This window comes from Ctenocephalides felis, unplaced genomic scaffold, assembly GCF_003426905.1.
Source record: "Ctenocephalides felis isolate EL2017-DRISC unplaced genomic scaffold, ASM342690v1 CF-g0.4_SCAFFOLD_03570, whole genome shotgun sequence".
Classification (NCBI taxonomy): Eukaryota; Metazoa; Arthropoda; class Insecta; order Siphonaptera; family Pulicidae; genus Ctenocephalides; species Ctenocephalides felis.
This window is the reverse complement of record NW_020539724.1, coordinates 18,345,232-18,365,709: the sequence shown is the minus strand read 5'-3', so window position 1 is coordinate 18,365,709 and position 20,478 is coordinate 18,345,232. Positions and strand designations below refer to the sequence as shown.

Below are 20,478 nucleotides of genomic sequence, written 5' to 3'. Positions count from 1 at the left end.
TATAACTGACATTCAGACAAATGTACATATGTATAATTCTAGATAAACCATATTATTATATTTTCAAATAACACATTGTCCTTGAACATGAAAAAATTGAAGATGTATTATTAATTGCTTCCGCAAATTATCTGCGCTTTTGCTGTGACGAGCATAATAAAAATATATTATCTAAAATTATCTATGGACTTTTTTATGTAATGCGGTAATTAATGGTAATGCTTATGCTGTGGTGATAATTTTAATAATGCACGTGTAAATTTAATAATAATTTTTTTAATTGCCATGCCAAACTATAATATATCCTGATCTCGCCATAGTGGCAAATGGGACACATTATCTATTAAAAATATGTTTCAAAATTAAGGCCTTAATTTTATAAAGATTATAATAACAAGTACAAGTTTTGTGTCATTTATATGGTTTTTGTACCAATGTTTACAAGTTAGACGACTACGCAGCGCTTACGCGCTTTGATATTTCGACTCCAAATAAGCTATGCAGCGCGATTGCTTAAAAAAATGTTCAAAATTTTCAAATAAAATCAAAATATAAAAAATTCAAAATTTTCAAAATATAATCTTGCAGAGATTATATATTTTTGTTATAAATTCCAATGAATGAAAATACTCAAGATTATATTAAGACAATTTTTTTGTGCTTTTTAAAAAAAATGGTTAGATTTTGTTATAATGTAATACTCCTTTTTTTGCTGCACACATATGATTTTATATTTTGTTTATGGAAACAGTATTAAATATTATAAACAATTTACTATAATTTTAACCATCAGATTTTACTTAACACCTTACCTTAAATATTGCAGAGCTTTGAAAGCTTTGAAAAATAGGAATGTTTATACTACCAAAATTATTTGTTTTTAATTTTAGCCTTAATGTTTTAATTATACGGTTCTAGTCATTTGGAAGAATTAACAAAAAGTTTTACAAATGATCAGATATTAAAGAAAAGTAATCCAAATTATTAAACAAAAACACAGCTCCTAAGACATCTATTTATTATTCAGTATAAGTCTAATTATTAATAAATGCAATTCATTATTGATTATGACAATCATTTACTAAGATATAAATAATTTAAATTAAAAACGCAATATTTAATAATCTTAATAATGTATTTATGTGCAATAAAAATAGACAAAGATTAGCAATCAATTCTTAGTAATTATTTTATAATTTATTACTTGCATTAATTATTTGTTCAAACATTATTAGCAATTAATTATTTATGTGAATATTATCAGTTTATATATATATATATATATATATATATATATATACTCTTATATTAAAAGTAAACCTTTACATTTGGTTTTCTTTTAATATCAGCATCTCGATAGTACTAATAAAATAATTTATAAAGGCATTTTTTTTTTAATTTTAAAATGGATAAATAAGATAATTTCAAGTAAAATCCCCTACTACTTTTAGTAATGTCTATGTTTATTGTATATATTGTCTATCATATTGATACATCTTAAAATAATTCTGCAATTAATTGAAAAATTAAACAAAATCTTAATGAAGATTTAAAAATTTATTACAGAAATATTTAACAAAAGACATAAAAATAAATATAATAAATAGAATATAAAAATATAAAAAAAAAACTAAAAAATAAAAAAAAATGAACACGAACGTAAAAATTAGAAAATCGAAGTCTTGTCCCCAGGAATTTGTCCTGTGGACTAAACACATGTCACAGGCCTGTAATATTTTAAGGGTTTGTTTTTACTATCAACCTTATTACCATGAGTAGTTTTATTTTAATCTTAGACGATTAAACTTGAGTAAAATCATTATAGTAATTTGTGGAATAATATTTGTGATTTAATACAAACATTTGAAAAGAACATATAATTTATTGCTGTTCTTCATGTGTTGAAGAATTTGGCTTTGAAAAAAATAATGATTAATTAAATGTTACGATTAATTACCATTTTATACACAGAGTGTTTGCAATATTTGAAATGACTGATATGTAAAATTACTGTATACATCAATAAACTAATTTAATTTAATAAAATTGATAAATGAACTGACATTATGGTATAATATAAGCAAATAGAGAGATTTTTGCATTAGTACCCGCTCAGATCTTGTATAATGATTATACAAGATCTGAGCGGGTACTTATACAAAAATCTCTCTATTTGCTTGATCTCATATTTTCATATTGAACTGAAGATACAAGTGCGAAACAAATTTGTATAGGTTCAATTTTTTGTAGGAAATACCAAGAAGCAAAGATCATACAATAACATATAAAAAAATTGGCAAATCATCATTAAAAATAATTTCCTGTTCATCCAACTGAACGAGCTTCAAAATATTTTTCTATGCCAGATCAAATGTACCGATATTTATTCTGGTCAAGATCTGTATTATGAATGATGAATTGGTAAGAATTTTTTTTTAGCAAAATAATATATGTTGAACATCATTGATTGATTGCCTACTATACTATTATTATTATGATTAAAAATTAGAATGTAACCAAAACAAGCCATGAGATGCTCAAGTGCTCTACTGAAGTTCTATAGATACTCTTGCAGATCTTACTGGTGGTAAGATCTAAAAAATGAAGATATCTTCAAAAATGCGAAGAAATTTCTATTTGAAAATTGTTGAATTAATAATAATATATTTTCGAACGTGAAATAATTCAAAGATCTCATAATAAAATTGTAAAGACAATGTAGAACTTCTTGGCACGTAACTAATGAGACCATCCACAATGACTTAGATTTGTCAACAGAATTTACAAGAAGTAATTTGGATCATGAGCATTAAATATTAATTAATAAATCTTAAAATTTACAAGCACAACTAGCAAAATAAAAATCAATCGAAAAAAATTTACCAAGTTTGAAGGGATTAAAGTATATATAACTGGAAATCATCTTACTGGAAAAGTCTTCTAAATATGATTTAATATGAGCCACATTTTGAAGTTTCTGAATTCTAGATATTCTGGTCTAGAATGTTTAAAAAACCGATTTTAATTTTTTCGGAAATTTTTGAAGTTTAACTATAAACTTATTTTCTCATCATAATCATCAAATGTCGATTTTGCAAAAAACGAAAATATCAAAAAAAAATTTTCAATCGCTATTTTGTGAAAAGAAATATTTTTTTAACTTGTCGGTAGTTCACACGATTGCAACATTATTCTAGATCAATATTTTTTTTCTTCACATTATTTGGGGTCAAAATACTTATGATGGCTATGGTCAGGTGCCAATTTTTTGAGATCTCCTTCCTTATCATCTTTTAGAATCAAAACGTGATGGATATTTTTAATTCTTATTTTTTTTTGTAAATTTTCAAAACATTTTTTAATAACTTATTAAAAATATAGAGAAATATTGTTTACCTTTTTACAACTTTACGACTAGAATACTCTCTTAAGAAAAAAAAAATCTATTTGTTTCAAATCAGTCACATAATTCTGATGTTTAATTTAAAGTGCGATCCTTTCTAAAGGTTATGTAAAAAATTGATGGTTCGACCGTTCTATGGGAATATCTGAATCACAATTAACAATCATATTTTCGCTACAGTAGCTTGGTTAATCACAATTACCTTGAATAGACATATATATTTAGGTACTCGTGTGTGTGCAATCAATTGAAAAATAAATGTCAAATTATATAAATCGAGCACATGAAATATTAGCAATTAATTTAAATTTCAATAATAAAAATTTGCAGACGTAACATCTCCCATTCTTAGTCTTAAAATTGAGAGTCATAATGGTTTTATGTATTTGTAAACAATGCACTTGTAATAATTTACTACTACTTAAAATTAAATTTTTATGTAGTAAAATAGTCATGATAATAAATGTTTATCAGCTCAGAGGCAGGTCAATGTTGTGAGAACACCATAAAATTAATAATTCCCATTTTCTCCCAAGTATATGGTGACCATTACTAATTCATTACATTTATACAGTTTTTTATACTTTTGAGCGTTTTCCTTGCTAAACTTCTGCTTCCATGCTTCCTTGTCCAGTGCTTTCACTTTCAGTTTCCTGTATTTCTTCTTATAGTGTTAATCATCAATCATTTGCATTCTTTTTCTTCCCAATCCTTCTATTTTACCTTCGATGACGTCGTATAGGGAGGCACTCTAGGGATGGATCCAATCCAGTTTTCTTTCCATTTCAGGATCGTGCTCAGTAGAGCTTTTAAAAAACAACCATATGTTATTCCAACTATAAAGTCTGAATAGGGATTGACAACCTTTACGAAATTAGTATTTTGTCTTAAATTGCTAAACTAGTATTAGAAATCTTGATTCCGATGGATTTAAGATTTCTAATGAAATTACTTTTTCTATTGAAACCACTCGAAGTATTTTTATACAAGCATTTAATTTGCATATATAAAAATGTCAGGGACTACATACCATATATATATATATATATGTATATATATATATATATAAATAGTTATATATATATATATATTATATATATATATATATATATATATATATATATACATACTAGCATACCCGACGAACTCCTTTTCGTCACCAGATGGTTTAGTGAGAAAGATGAAGAATGTTTTTGTTTGTTTTATATTTGAAAAGGAAAAAATTGATTTTAATGCACAACAGTAATGAATTTATTTCGATTACAAAAATGAAGTGTTTTTTAGTTGAACTTCTCTAAGTAAATGAAAGTGAATCCGCAAATTATCCGTTTTATTGAAGTGCTCTTTGGTAAACCACATTTTTTGTTTTTTGGTCTGACGTTGACATAAACACAGCGGATGGTTTTCCAACGCGTGAGCAGGCAACGTGTAACTGTCCATGTGAAAAACAATGATTTTCTAAATGGAACGATGCCATGCACCACTAATTTTCTTAGCTATAAACCTTGCGGAGCCCGAGACCTTTCCAACGAATGAAAAATTGTCGAAATCGGTTCGTGCGTTCTGGAGTTAAAACGTCAGGAAGGAAAACCCGACTTATTTATATATATATGTAGATATATTTATATTTCATATATTAATTGTATTTTTTTTATCAGTGAGACATTATATTGATCAAATCATTTATTTATTATTACACAAACCGTAGATTGATCGATTTTTTCTTTGTTAATTAAAATTAAACGACTAATAAATTACAAATTAAATATAAGCAGTATTTATTAACGATAACCAATGTGAATTAGCACACCTGCATACAAATAATAATATATATTTTTAATAAACAAAAAAAATTGCATTGATCTTGACAGCAGTGTAAGGCTCTTCTAATACTCAAAAAAATAATGAAAAATTATTTACATCAAACTTATAATAGATCAAAGACAGTCTGAAATGTCACAAATGCAAAAAGTTGGAAAACAAAAAGTAATTTCGTTTTCATGGGATAATTATTTATCATAATTGTTTTCCTACAGTTATAATAATGTATATGATCAAGGCCAGTATAATGTAAATGACATTATCTTTATCGTCCTAGAACTTTGTGCACTGCTTCCGAAACATCCAAAGGTTTAGGTAATGTCTCATTCTCCAATGTGGTACCATAAGGCATTGGAACGTCCACTCCTGTAACCCTCCAAATAGGTGCATCTAAATAGAAAAACGCTTCATTTTCCATTATTCTTGCACAAACGTCGGCCCCAATTCCGCACTGTGGCCAACCTTGCTCAACAGTTACCATGTGATTTGTTTTCTTTACTGATTCTATTATGGTAGGAAAATCCAATGGCCGCAATGTTCGTAAGTTGATGACTTCACAATCGATGGACTTTTTAGCAAGATCTTCAGCTGCCAATAAGCAAGTTTCCACCGCTCTGGCATGAGCGACTAAAGTGATATCTTTCCCTGTGCGCATGATTTTAGCTTTACCTATTGGTAAAAGAAAGTCTTTGGACATGGCTTCTTCAGTTAAAGTAAAAGTTTGACCATAAAGTATCTCGTTCTCTAAAAACACCACAGGATCTGGGTCGCGTATTGCAGTTTTCAATAATCCTTTGCAATCCTCGCAATCGTATGGAGATAAAACTTTTAAACCAGGACAATGAGCGTACCATGATCCGAAACATTGTGAATGTTGTGCAGCCACACCAGCTGATGCGCCGTTTGGACCTCGGAAGACTATTGGCACATGTTGATTACCTGCTGACATGTAGAAGGTTTTGGCAGCCGTATTGATGACTTGGTCGATTGCCTGCATGGAAAAATTAAAAGTCATAAATTCGCAAATTGGGCGCAAGCCAGACATAGCAGCTCCGATAGCAAGACCAGCAAAACCCATTTCGGATATTGGTGTGTCTATGATTCTACGATCTCCATATTTTTTCCAAAGTCCTCTCGATACCTTGTAGGCACCATCATATTGTCCTACTTCTTCACCTATTAGGAACACTCTGTTATCGCGTGCAATCTCTTCGTCCATGGCTTGATTCAGTGCTTCCCTCACTGTCATCTTGGTTCCTCTTGGTGTTGTCGCTGATGCAGTTGAATAAAATCTTTGTAATGCATTTCGAAAAACATTGGATAGCATATTATAAATTAATTGACATGAAAGTAAAAAATATGACAAAGCGCGCAGTTTAACAAATGAAATCATTAATAAGTTTTGACATTAAATCGGAAAATATTGAAAAAAGTATAAGAAATATTGGGATGTTCGTCAAACTGCAGGGATTGATTATAAACAGCTAATTATACGTACACTAAAGACACCATTTATAATTTATGATGTTGCCTGGATAACAACTTACAAATCTACATTATAAAATTTATTTAATTAACATATAATCCAGTTCTAATCTTTAAATGAAAGTTCGAACATTACCATATAGTCCATTTTATACTGAAAGGTAGCCCAGATTTGGAAATGAGACTGTAATGTCTATAATGCGACGATCAGGTTCTCGATTTAAATATTTATTGAAAAAGTAATTATAAATATTTGACTGATTTTGAATATTTGAACAGCTATCCAAACTATTCTCAGTGTTCTGTGAGTTACAGTGACGTATTTTTTCCTATCTAGCTTTATTAGAAGGCAACAATTTTTTTTCATTTTACATAGTGAAGTGATGTAATATAGCATTTTAAGTGAAAATGGATATTTCTATCGTTTGACATCAGGTTCTACCTAGTGCGAGATTTGAACTTGGAACATTGTGCTGGCAGGATCGAGGTTGATATTTACATTAAAAATTATTGAGAAAGCTAACCATTTTTCAAAATTAACAAAGATCAAGGTTTTTGCTATCAGTAGTTGCTATTGCTATAGAAAAAATATGGAAAAATTAAAAAAAAAATGAATAAAGGCATGAAAGTGGTTTTGAATACCGAGAGTAGATTGTCCAAAGATATTAGGTTCCAATAGAAAAAGAGTGTCTACTAGGACCAATCCTAAGGAATTTAGTATTTTAAAATTAAAAAAAAACACATTCATACTTATTACTGCATACAAAATTTAAATGTTTGTTGCATAGAAACTGTGTTTTGCATAATATATGAATATGCATAAAATATGTTGTTTCAACAAAATTAAGTACCAAACAAAATCAGAAAAATTATGTTTGTATAAAATTTACAGGACATTTTATTATTTGATGAATTAAACTAAATAGTATAAATATAAATATACAATAGTAAATAGTTATTATACATTTTTACCAAAATTCAAAATTTTCAAAAAGCTTCAGAATTTTTGAAAACTTTGAAAAAATGAAATTTTTGAAAACATTTAACTTATTTGTAAATTTTTAACTTTTCTTTAAAGCAATCGTGCTGCGTGACTGTTTTAGAGAAGAAATATTGAAGCGCGTAAACGCCGCATCGTCACCTAACATTGGTACAGAACCCATAGGAATATAAACAAAATTTATACTTATTATTAAAATCTCTATAAAATATCTGATAATTTTAATGTGCATATGTCTAATGATCATTCTTGACTGCCAAATGACATTTTCTTTACTTTTTTTGTGATCTCTGAAACCATTAGACCTGCCTTCGCAAAAATTTAAACGGTCTTTTATTCCGTCAATCCAAATAAAATATTTTTTGAATTATTCAAATCAGAAACTCCGTTCTCTCGAATACTGAATTACCATTTTTGGCTCTTTTTGCACCGTAGTTTCGAAACGGCTAGACTTGCCTTTGCCAAAAACTAATCAGCACGTCTCCTTATCAATACAAATCGAATATTTTTTAAATTATTCATATCGGTTGAACCGTATTTCCGAAACCGTCGGTGAACATATGTATCCGCACACATACACATACATAAATTTTTTCTAAGGTATGCCAAAATGTTCAAAAACCTTTGAAACGTAAAGAAATATAAAAAATTTCATTTACGATTTTTTTGCGATTACTATAACTTACACTACGGAAAGTTAACAATATAACAAATATAGATACAACAAGCACTTATTAGTTTGCCTTCTGAAAAAAACCAAGTAATTAAGAAGTATCATCATAACAGCACATAGGACTCATAAACTCTGATTGTAGTTCAAAAACAAACAAAAGTATTATACAATCGGATTTCAAAACAGGTTTTTGTTCAACCTCAACAAATTTAAGTAGCAAAAAAAAACACCCGTTGAAGATCCGCGTTTGAGATCATTCATCTATCTAAAGACTGCCAACTCTCAGATTTCGTCAGGTCACCAATTATGGTGTACCACGTACTTTTTCATTAAATTTAGTGACACAGTTTCAGGTTATTCGCCTATAAATAATTTTGCCTACTTCTATTCGCATGCGAATCTATTGTACAATCACAATAATGTAATCCTCTCTGTCAGATGTACTTGACTTTCTATTGATACGTGATACGCTCATATGGGATAGAACATACATATGTAAATCTACATACTGTATTTATATAATTGTAGTAATGGTTGTTTCAGCCAGAAATTTGGTTCTTGAGATAGTTAGAAATCTGAGTAAATTTTTGTTAAATTGTTTATTTTATGCATGAATAATTATTGAACTACTACTAAATTCCTGGACCATTTCTATGAATTTTTCTGTACCAAATTAAATTGATGCAGAAATTATCTTCAAAACTGCAACCAAAAGAATATGTTATGTTAATCATAATATGTTTAATGCCAAAAATATCCAGATGTCAAGATATAAAAAAATAATAATTTCTTTACTAACGTCCCAAAGAAGAAGTTAATGTATTTACTACATAATCTCATTAGGTATTTTTATGTTTTTTACCATTTTAAGCCATTTTAAATTGTTTCACACCGAAATTGGAAAATGTACATGTATATGTAGTCCAAAATTAGACTTTTTTAGACGTTTTCTCCAAAACGTATGAACTGATTAATTTAATTCAATTTAAAGCCGTTCGATAAAACTCGATATGAACTCGTGAAAGTTGACGTTGATTTTTGAGACGATCGTCTGAGCCATTTCTTTAGAATTAGCAGAAAAGTGTAAAAATTTTTGTCCACGCTTTCGTAAAAAATTCTCATTCGATTTTAAAATTTTAAAAACCATTCGTAAAATATTAATAGAAAATTCTTCCAATTAATTTATGGCAAAGATCTATTGGAATGGTTATAGAAATTCATTCAAAATCAAGCTTTTAATTAAAATCAATTTGACTTAGAGCAATTATATTGTGAAAATCAAATCAAATAAATCACAATAAATAACACATATCAAAAAAATAACTATCTGACTATTTTCATAAAAATGCGAGCTAATTCATTATCATAAAAATGTATGTTTTTCAAAAATTTGTACCTGGTCCTTTATGCCTTATAGGCAGATAAAATAGGACGGCCAGAGGACAAAAAACTGGACCAATATTTTAATTTTGAAAGGATTTTACAAAATAATAGCTACATTATTCAACCAATGCAAAATATTAATTTTATGGGTACATTTTTTACAGAGATAACACTGTATATAACTTTGATCTGGTACTTCGTCAAAATATTTATCAGCAAAGTTAAAATGACTATTTATTTAATTTATTTGTTGTAAAATTGCTTTATTTAACTTAATTCACTTTTTTATTTTCTATTTTTATTTTTTACGCCTTTGCCAGGGTAAAAGTTTATTTGGACCTTTTTACCCCACCTATGTGTAAGTTTTATTACAGTTTATATGAAAAACTGTGGAATCTAACTTAAAATTAACAATACATCTTATGAAACAATTAAATAATGTATACTTAAAAACATATTAAGGTCTTGTAAACTAAACAACAGTGCTCACAACCAAAAAACTAACAACGAAAGAGAATACTTTTGTTCTGGATTTTCAAACATTGCCGTTTATCTCCTGATAGCAACGTTGTAAGAATCAAGATGATAGCTGGTTATACTTCTTTTTCCCTCTACTTTCAAATATTGTTGTTAAAAAATTCTTATCTGCTCTTGTTTTTGAGATATCGGTGGTGGATGTTTTTATCCGCGGACCTTTAGGTCTAGGTATATATATATATATATATATATATATATATATATATATATATATAATTAAAATTATAAATTTAGTTCTAATTTACCAATTATACAATCTTAAATTTTTGCACGCGCTTTTTAAAGATTCTAATCAGTCTTATACATTATACTTTATTTCATAATGATTCCACAAGATTGATGGATACAGATGAATAGATTGATGGATTTAGCACTATCTTATATTTAATAATATTCACTTTTAATAACACGCTGTTCATTATGATAATTATATGCACATACTTGTCAATTGATAATTACACTTTATGTAATTAACGAAGAATTCTTTGAGTTTACCTTAGATGAAGAAAATGTTACATCTATTGACATTAATTAGTTATACAGAAGATTGGATATCTTCAAATAAAATTTTACATTGGCCTATATTCTATAAATCATTATGCATAGTATCATTATATAAAACTGACAATAATACTTGGCCAGGAAAAACCACCATTAGGCCATAAGACATGATTGAACTACTAAATTTGGAGGCAAATACTTTAAAATAATCTAAAAGCCTACATATATTTGCTTGATTTTTAAACAAAAATTAAGAGTCTCAAAAAATTACCATTTAATCCTAATGTGAATATTTTTTACTTGCTTTTGAACCAATCAGATCATAAGAGTTGTATTGAATGTTCTTATGATATATCTTAAATCCAATATTTTTATAAGGCAACCCTGTGGTTATTATAAGCTATTGTGATAATTTTTTACAAACATTTCATTAGCTGTTCTGATAATTATTGTTTGCGGTTATTTTCAATAATGACTATTGAAATTAAAAAGTATCTCTATACTTATTCTGTTCTCTTTTTGGTATATTTTTATTAGAAGACTACCCTAAAGTTGTCCTATTAAACTTCTGACATATTTTGATTATAAGATAGTCCAATATTTATCCTTTTCTAAATGTGATTTTTTTTATTTATTTATTTATATACATTATTTTCATATCTCAGGCGGACAGAGGTGCCTGGCATGAGAGAACTTTAAATACTTGATCTGTATTTTCAAGTGACAATAGGTATCACTACTGCTTGATATCATGTTGCAAGACCAAGACTCTTGTAAATTATGAAACATGATTGTTTATAGAAATGTGATTGATTGGGATCAATATCAAGATTCAATATTTGGGCATCAACAAAAAAATCATTAATTCCACAATCCTACACTTGCGCTTTCGTACTTTCTAATGATCTAATAAGAAATCGAGTTTGTTTAATATTGTAATATGTGAATTATATATATAGCAAGTGGTAATATTTTCTAAGAACCGATTGTAGTATTATTACTTTGTGATAAATGCGATACCATGTACGGCCAGGTAACTTTACCATTTTAGAAACAATACATCACTTTTATATAGCGGTGATTGAACAATGCCTACGTACCTTCCGGCTTTAATTATTTAATACAGTGATTATCAAAGTATAAGAGACGGATTTAGAAAAAAATATAAATTGTAATTTAAATTTTGAAGCCAAACTTAAGGTACTACCTACTCTTACTCCCTAAGTCAGGCAAGAAGTTTTGCTTCAAATTACCTACTAGGTATATTGGTGAGAGCGTTATGAAAAGTGTGATCTTCCCAAGCAAATTGATGCTGCAGTCAAATAGTAAAAATGAAAAAAAAAATGAGTGATGTGTATTGCTACAAGTGTAAGTGTCTTCTTGAATTAATAAAAAATAAAAACAGTAACGTTTATAAATATATGGACTCTACTTTGTTCTTTTTCAGTAATATCCGTTAAAACGTTTATTTTATTTTATTATATATAATTATATAGTACACCATATATCCTTTTCTTTGTCAATAATGTTACAAAACTAGTTGGAAAGGAGATTTTTTGCCTTACTTTCTGCCTCCAAAGTTCTTTCTTACCCTTTTACCTTTTTTGCACTCCATAATGGCGTGCTCAGCATCCGCCCTAGTCGCTCCACGCAAACAATAGCAATTGGGATCGGTATTGATTCCAACGTATATTTTGAAATCAATTAATTGAGTTATATTTATTTGTTTTTATGCATCCAAAAGTCAATGAGCCTGAATCATATTTGAGTTGAAAATGCCTGATTTGACTATCCAGGATTTCTGCTTCCTCTTGTCTTGAATCATCTTAATTTTATATTTTTGACCAGGTTTCTCAAAAAAGAAGAAATGTCTCAAATTGTACATAAATATGCAGGATTCTTTGTTTTCTTTTTTCTACCGATACTTTAGTTTTCATTTTTTTACCGAAAATCTCAGTCTGTCTCAGTCAGTCAGTATAAAATCTCTTCATTTTCCCTTTTTCATTAGAAATAATATGTATAATCGTTACATTTGATGATACTACTAATTGGATCAGACATATTAGTAAGTCTCTCAATGAAATAAATAGTATTAATTTTTCAATTTGGGCTTGCCCTTTAGGTAAGCGGTTAAGAGCGACGAGGCTTGATTCAGAGGTCCCGGGTTCGGTACTCGTCTCGAGCAGCCTGTTGTCAAGCAGTAGTAACAACAATTTTCATTCGGAAACATAGATAGCAATATGTTTCCAAGTGAAAATAGTCCTTACCCGGCATTAATGAAAAGTAGACCAATAAACAGTCAGCCCTATTAGATAAATTCTAATAATAAAATCATCAAATATGGATGGATTGGGTTACCATCCAAAAATGCGAAGTAAGGAGAAGTTTCTGCTCAACAGCTTATATGATGTAAGGTTCTGATTGCTGTTAAGATATGAACAAAAAAAATCAATTTGCTATATTATATAAAGATATTTATTATAAACTTCAGGTGTCTGGTTCAAATGTTTTAAGAATGAAATAATGAACATGTTCTGAAGTAAATTAGCTAAATTTATGTTCTCTGGACGCCTGATATCATTTTGAACAGTAAGACATAACAATTATTATATGTTCAAAAGTAACTCCCTAAATGATTCTTTTATTCAAATTTTTTGTATAATTTTTAACAAATTTGAAAAAATCAAAAACAATTTCAGACAGCTGTAATCATATCAGTTTTGCATTATGCTAGGTCAAACCGTTTCTTCAACAGTAATTTTTATATTCTGTTTTAGCATTAATGTTAATTCAAAAACTATTGTAATTATTTTATTAAATTGCATTGTGTATTCAAGTTATTCTTATTTTTTTAAATTAAATTATGCTAATCTTTGTCTTTTTATTTGATGGCCATAACCTTTCCTAAAGCCAATTGATATAATAATAATTAAAATGATAAAATATTTAACAGCACTAAATAATTCAATTTATTATTAGATGAATAAAAATAAACAACAATTAAAATTGTTTGTTCATATATCACTTGTGACGTGATTCGTAATAGTTTTAATGTTATTGTTTTATATTAATTAGTATTTTGCTGTAATCTTAATTAGCAATGCATTACGATTGTGAACAAATGAGTAATTTTTTTAATTCGTTAATTGTAGAACAAATTTAATAGTATTTTCAAATCATCGATTATATTTTTATGTTCTGCTCTTCAGCATTGATAGTTAATAAATACTTTCAACTTTTATAATTAATTATTAATTATTTATAAATTATCAATTAGCAAGTCAATTAATTACTTTTCAAGTTATTTTTAAATCGATTGATCCATAGATCAAGTATAACAATATATTATTGAATTTAAGGAACAGAAGTCTTGAAATTATGTATCCCAAATATTTAGATTTGCTAATGAAATTATTAGAGATTTTTGAAATTAGAATATCGGGGACAGTAGTGTAAAAATTTATTATATCATAATATCTCATTAATAAAGAATTACGCAAATACTTCTAACTTTATATGCAATTTCAGTTAGGATTACGAATCGTTCAATCAATTTAGCAATATCTATTTTGAATTTGCCGCTTTAAAATGCATGGAAACGTTATTCCGCTATGGCAACACTGCGCCCGCGTTTATCGACCAATCACAGGCCGGCGTCGGGCGTTGCCGGTTTTTACATAAAGCGAAGCGCGTCCTGTCAGTTCGGCATTTTTATTAGCGTTGTTTGTGGCTTCTTGGTAGCCAGTTTGGTATATAAAATATTTAGTTGTGTAACTAATTAACATTTCAAAATGAGGGAAATCGTTCACATTCAAACTGGACAATGCGGAAACCAAATTGGAGCCAAGGTAAGTTATTTTAAGCGACTCCATTATGATGTTCTTTTGCCGCACTGAAGTTGAATTACAGTTTTATTGATTTTTCTATATTTGCGTTTTAACAAAGGTTTTCTTAAGATTCTTTCATCGTCTGCATGTTTCGTATCGCGTTTTCTTTTATCGTTTTATTCATGGATATCCGAAACAGTGTTACAATGAAAAAAATTACCGTTACGAACTTGTTGTAGTGTTTGTACAAAGTGAAATTACTTTCATGTAATAAGTCTACAGCCATAATTTCATTATAGTTCTGGGAAATCATCTCTGATGAGCATGGCATTGACCCTACTGGAGCCTACCATGGAGACTCTGATCTTCAACTGGAACGTATCAATGTTTATTACAATGAAGCCTCCGGCGGCAAGTACGTTCCTCGCGCCATTCTTGTGGATTTGGAGCCAGGAACCATGGACTCGGTCCGTTCTGGACCATATGGACAGATTTTCCGTCCCGATAACTTCGTCTTTGGCCAAAGTGGAGCCGGAAACAACTGGGCGAAGGGACATTACACCGAGGGGGCTGAACTTGTTGATTCCGTTTTAGATGTTGTTCGCAAAGAGGCCGAGTCCTGTGATTGCTTACAAGGTTTCCAATTAACTCACTCTTTGGGAGGTGGTACTGGATCTGGTATGGGTACTCTACTTATTTCTAAAATCAGAGAGGAATACCCAGACAGAATTATGAATACTTATTCAGTAGTACCTTCACCTAAAGTGTCAGACACTGTAGTAGAACCTTATAATGCCACTTTGTCTGTTCATCAATTAGTTGAAAACACAGATGAAACCTATTGTATCGATAATGAAGCTCTCTACGATATCTGCTTCAGAACTTTGAAACTCACCACACCTACATATGGAGATCTTAATCATTTAGTTTCTTTAACAATGTCTGGAGTCACTACTTGCCTTAGATTTCCTGGACAATTGAATGCAGATTTGAGGAAATTGGCTGTGAACATGGTACCTTTCCCTCGTTTGCACTTCTTCATGCCTGGATTTGCACCACTCACATCTAGGGGAAGCCAACAATACAGAGCACTCACCGTACCAGAATTAACACAACAAATGTTTGATGCCAAGAACATGATGGCTGCATGCGATCCCCGACATGGTCGTTACTTGACTGTGGCAGCTGTGTTCAGAGGACGCATGTCAATGAAAGAAGTAGATGAACAAATGCTGAACATTCAAAACAAGAACAGCAGCTACTTTGTAGAATGGATTCCAAACAACGTCAAGACTGCAGTTTGTGATATTCCACCCAGAGGTCTGAAAATGTCTGCAACATTTATTGGTAACTCCACTGCCATCCAAGAATTGTTCAAGCGTATCTCAGAACAATTCACTGCTATGTTCCGAAGAAAGGCTTTCTTGCATTGGTATACTGGTGAAGGTATGGATGAAATGGAATTCACGGAAGCTGAGAGCAACATGAATGATTTGGTTTCTGAATATCAACAATACCAAGAAGCCACTGCTGATGATGATGCAGAGTTTGATGAAGAACAAGAAGCTGATGTTGATGAGAACTAAATTAATTCTGCATGATGTTTTAACAATCGCTGCCAACCCTGTTTTTAAAATTTACAAAAAGCTTGTCTGAGTTACATGCATAAGGCCTTATTTATTATATTTGCAGACTCAATACAATATTTTTGTAATATTTTCACTTTAATGTTGCAATGTTAATTTGTATATAAATTGGTATTTTACATTCCTTATGCATTGTTTACAATAAACTATTTCATTAACAGTTTCAAAATTTGTTTGATTTTAAATTGTTTCAGGTATAATTTTATTGTAAAAATTACAATGATCCAATTAATTAAAAAATAAATATGGCAACATAAATACTTATTTAAAAATAAGTTTTGAAACTCATTTACAAAATCTTTATCGATTGACTTCATATTTTCTGTATTTTTTTCTTCAATCTTTATGAATTATACATTGGGTTTTAATGTCATTTAACATATGCTTTTGATATTGTAGTAAAATATGAGATATTTACAGGGAATCTGAGGATAAAGAAGATAATAATCCAAGTCGTGTAGAAAATGGAGTAGTGGTAACACCAAGTAATACAGAACTGGATGATAATGGAGTTGGCTTCTACAGAACGCTGCTGCCACAGGTGATTACTTCTTTTCAAATTGGCCCAAAAAATCATTGAATTCAGATGGAGCACTGCTTTATTTTATTAAATATTTACCTTAGACTTATATTTAGTTCCGATGATTTTTGTTATCAAGAGATGTTTAGCATTCATGGCATGGCTTTATGATTCAAATAATTTTCTAATTCAATGATTTTTTTTTTGCTTCAACGGAAACTAAACATGAAAATCTTCTTAAATGATAAATATTGCGTTGTTAAAGTTCATTAAGTTATTTTATTCATTAAATTAATTCATGTTTGTTGTGACAGATTATGCAATATTAATCATATCTTTCCAAATAACTATAATAACTCATAAAGCTCGAGACACTATTATCATAACAGTTTACATGACTGACATAATAAAACATTCCATGTTTTATGTTTTGAAATATCTAAATAATATAGTAAATTATCTTATATAACGTTTTCCATGGAAAACATTGGACAATATAATTTCTCACATTATTTTCGTCGTGACAATTTGATTAATATTAAATACAATTTAGAATTTGTAAGGAAAAAACATTTTATAATTACCTCTTTATTTATTTTAGGGATATATAATTTTAGACAACATTTAGTTTTTTTTATATAGTCTACTTACCTGTATTTATTGCCCAAAAATTAAAACGCCAATATTTTGGTATTTAAGCTAATTAACTGGAGAACTATAGAAAATTCTTGTTAGGAATTTTTTCATCTTATTTGTTTATAAAAATAATTTTTCATTAGCTCGGGAAATGTTGATTTTAAATATGACTTGAAATTTGATTTAAATATTGAAAAGAATTAATAAACATTCAAGTAAAAAAAAAACACATTTTTAAATTACTCCTAGAATCGTCTTGTATAGGCCATCTAATAATGAAACGATTAAGGTATAGTTTCCGGGAATAAAACATATTTTTGTAAGGATTTGTTTGAAATCCAAACATTATTTAGCTTTTTTGCAAATTTAAATTTCTTTGCATTTTTTTAGAATGTATATATAAATATAACAAAAATAATTTGGTGATTTATTTATATTATTTTTTGTAGGTGTTGGCGAGTACAGCAAAAAATATGTTACTATTCGACTTGGGTATGGCTGTGGCATTTCCTACGATAGTAATACCAGATCTTATGGGAGAAGATAGCTCCATTCGATTAAATATAGTTCAAATTTCTTGGTTTGGTAAGTAAAACATTACCAATTTAGTCTTTTTTTATTTTGAAAATTATAGACATTGTAATCAATTATACAGATAATTACATATTGATTGCATAGAATAATAAGATTTGCATTTAATGAAATCCAACTAATTAAATTATCTTTAATAATGTTAAATAATACTGATCAGAGAATATAAGTGTTATATATTTACTTACATCATTGCAAAGATCCAGATAATACAAACATTCAAATATATTTTTAAATAAAATCTTAAGACTACTATTAAAAATACGATTACATTATTAGCAATTATTTAAATAATATAAAAAAATGTATAATAGATAGTACTTTTATTGCCATCAATTAAATTTGAAATCAAATTTTACCTATTTTTGCCAAGACTGAAAGATTTACAAAATCTCAAACTTGAGATTCTATAGATATAGACATAAGTAGCTTTATTTTAACTATAGTATATGTTTTAATTTAAACTAAAAATTTAAACTAAAAATTAGACATATTTAGATATATATTTTCTAATATTGCAAATTCATTGTTATTAGAACTAATAGTTCTTGCATATAAAACAAACACGTTCTTCTCAAGAACCAACTCCAAAATCCTACATCTTTAGGTACAAAATTGAAGCATCAAGAGACTATCTAAGATGTTTATTTTACCATTGAAATATAATTTTTGTTTGGTTACAAATATATAAAAAATTATAAGTCCCAGTTATCATTGTTTTGTTTTCTTTTTGCAGGAAGTTTAGCATACATCTGCCAACCTTTGGGAAGCCTGGCATCAGGCGTTTTTCTGGAAGCTTTAGGAAGAAAACGAGCAATGTTATTAGTTACTCTGCCCCATATAGCCGCCTGGATAATCATGTTTTTTGCTGGAAATCAAGCCATGCTTTTTACTGGAGCTGTTCTTCTTGGTCTTGGGGTTGGCTTCATGGAAGCTCCTATATTGACTTATGTTGGAGAAATATGGTAATTAAAGAATAAATTATTTATTTTTATGTACTAAAAGTATTGTGAACTGAGGAAATATTTCAAATATTTTAATAATTTTCAGTCAGCCACGGTTTAGGGGTATTTTAACAGCCATGGCAGGCGTTTCGGTACTTTTGGGTGTTTTTCTCACTTATCTTCTGGGTACCACTTGGCATTGGCGCACTGTTGGTGGAGTTTTGTCCAGTGTTCCGATCATCACATTTTTTGCCATCTGTTTTGTAAGTAGATATTCAGAAATTAAATTAGTTGAATAAAATTCCATTACATCATTCACTTATCTTTTGTAAAATTTGACTTTGATATTATTTTCATTACCTTTATAATACATTATTCATAACATTACCTTTATAATACATTTTCTTGTACTGAATCCAGAAGCTAAGAAATAGGCTTGTAATTACAAGATTAAAGTATGAACTTACAAAAAATATATAGTACATATTCATATTAGACAAATCTTACATCTATATTTATTCATTTTGGTTACATATAATTTTGCTTGCTAATTTAAAATAATTATTCATTTATGATTCTACAGATTCCTGAAACTCCTATGTGGTTACTATCGAAAGGCAGGCGAGAAGATGCTTTAAAATCACTATGCTGGTTAAGAGGTTGGGTTACTCCAGATAAAGTAGAAAAGGAGTTCCAAGAAATTGAACAATATGCCAAAACAATAAGTCAATGTACTGAATGCCGTAAAAAACGTTTGCAAGAAGCTTGTCCACATGGAGGAGTCAAGTGAGAAATAGATATTTTATGTATTATGCAATTGAAAATATTGATTTAGTTAACTAAATCAATATTTTCAAGTCCAATCAATTTGAATCAATTGATTTAAATAAAAGAAGTTGATAAATGATAATTAAAACATAAATAAAATAAGTATAATAAAGGTGTGATAAGAATTTATGCTTAATGGAGATGATTTAGCCTCAATTTTCATTGATGCCCAAGATGATCTATTTATTTATTTAAATTTTTGGTCAATATTTTGATAATTTATTTATTTGATATAGATAATGCAAATAATCTGAAATATTTCTCAATGTCAACATAACTTTAGAATTAACTTTTTTCATATATTACTGCTTCTGAGAAACTAATCATGACATAAGACTCTACTTTCTGATAAAAACAATTTATTTAAAAGAACCAGATTGCATTTTTATGGACAGCAACTCATAGTTTTTGGTGATAGTGCTATATTGAAGCCTGTTCGTTAATCTATTTAATGGCTTGTAGAATTCAATAATTGTATAACCGAAAAATAGCTAGATTTAACTTGTTTTTTGTTTCTACATTCTCGATTTGATTTTACTGTAATTGGAATACAGATTAGTATTCCAATTAGTTTTAGTATTGGAATTGTCTTTTACTGAGTCTTTTTTGTGATTGATAGATCGCTATTTACTATCTCCTTTAACTTATTTGTTCTAAAATCGTTGTACTATTTTATTTTATTA

The 20,478-nt window shown here is 28.7% G+C and overlaps 2 protein-coding genes and 2 pseudogenes across 2 annotated transcripts; 2 read left to right on the top strand and 2 right to left on the bottom strand.

Annotated features, from left to right (window-relative positions):
- Positions 1-5,489: 5,489 nt before the first annotated feature.
- Positions 5,490-6,551, bottom strand: LOC113382977 (annotated as a pseudogene).
- A 7,941-nt stretch (positions 6,552-14,492) lies between these two features.
- LOC113383280 (tubulin beta-1 chain-like) lies at positions 14,493-16,348 on the top strand. The gene is made up of 2 exons (XM_026621539.1): positions 14,493-14,651; positions 14,930-16,348. The coding sequence occupies exons 1-2, from the start codon at positions 14,595-14,597 to the stop codon at positions 16,214-16,216; spliced, it is 1,344 nt and encodes a 447-aa protein (XP_026477324.1). The 5' UTR covers positions 14,493-14,594; the 3' UTR covers positions 16,217-16,348.
- Positions 16,349-16,700: 352 nt separating this feature from the next.
- LOC113383519 (solute carrier family 2, facilitated glucose transporter member 6-like) lies at positions 16,701-19,757 on the top strand. The gene is made up of 5 exons (XM_026621779.1): positions 16,701-16,817; positions 17,882-18,017; positions 18,760-18,988; positions 19,074-19,230; positions 19,551-19,757. Exons 2-5 carry the CDS (start codon positions 17,906-17,908, stop codon positions 19,755-19,757), a joined length of 705 nt encoding a protein of 234 aa, XP_026477564.1. The 5' UTR covers positions 16,701-16,817; positions 17,882-17,905.
- Positions 19,758-20,080: 323 nt separating this feature from the next.
- LOC113383518 overlaps positions 20,081-20,478 on the bottom strand; it is a 2,318-nt pseudogene continuing 1,920 nt past the window's right edge.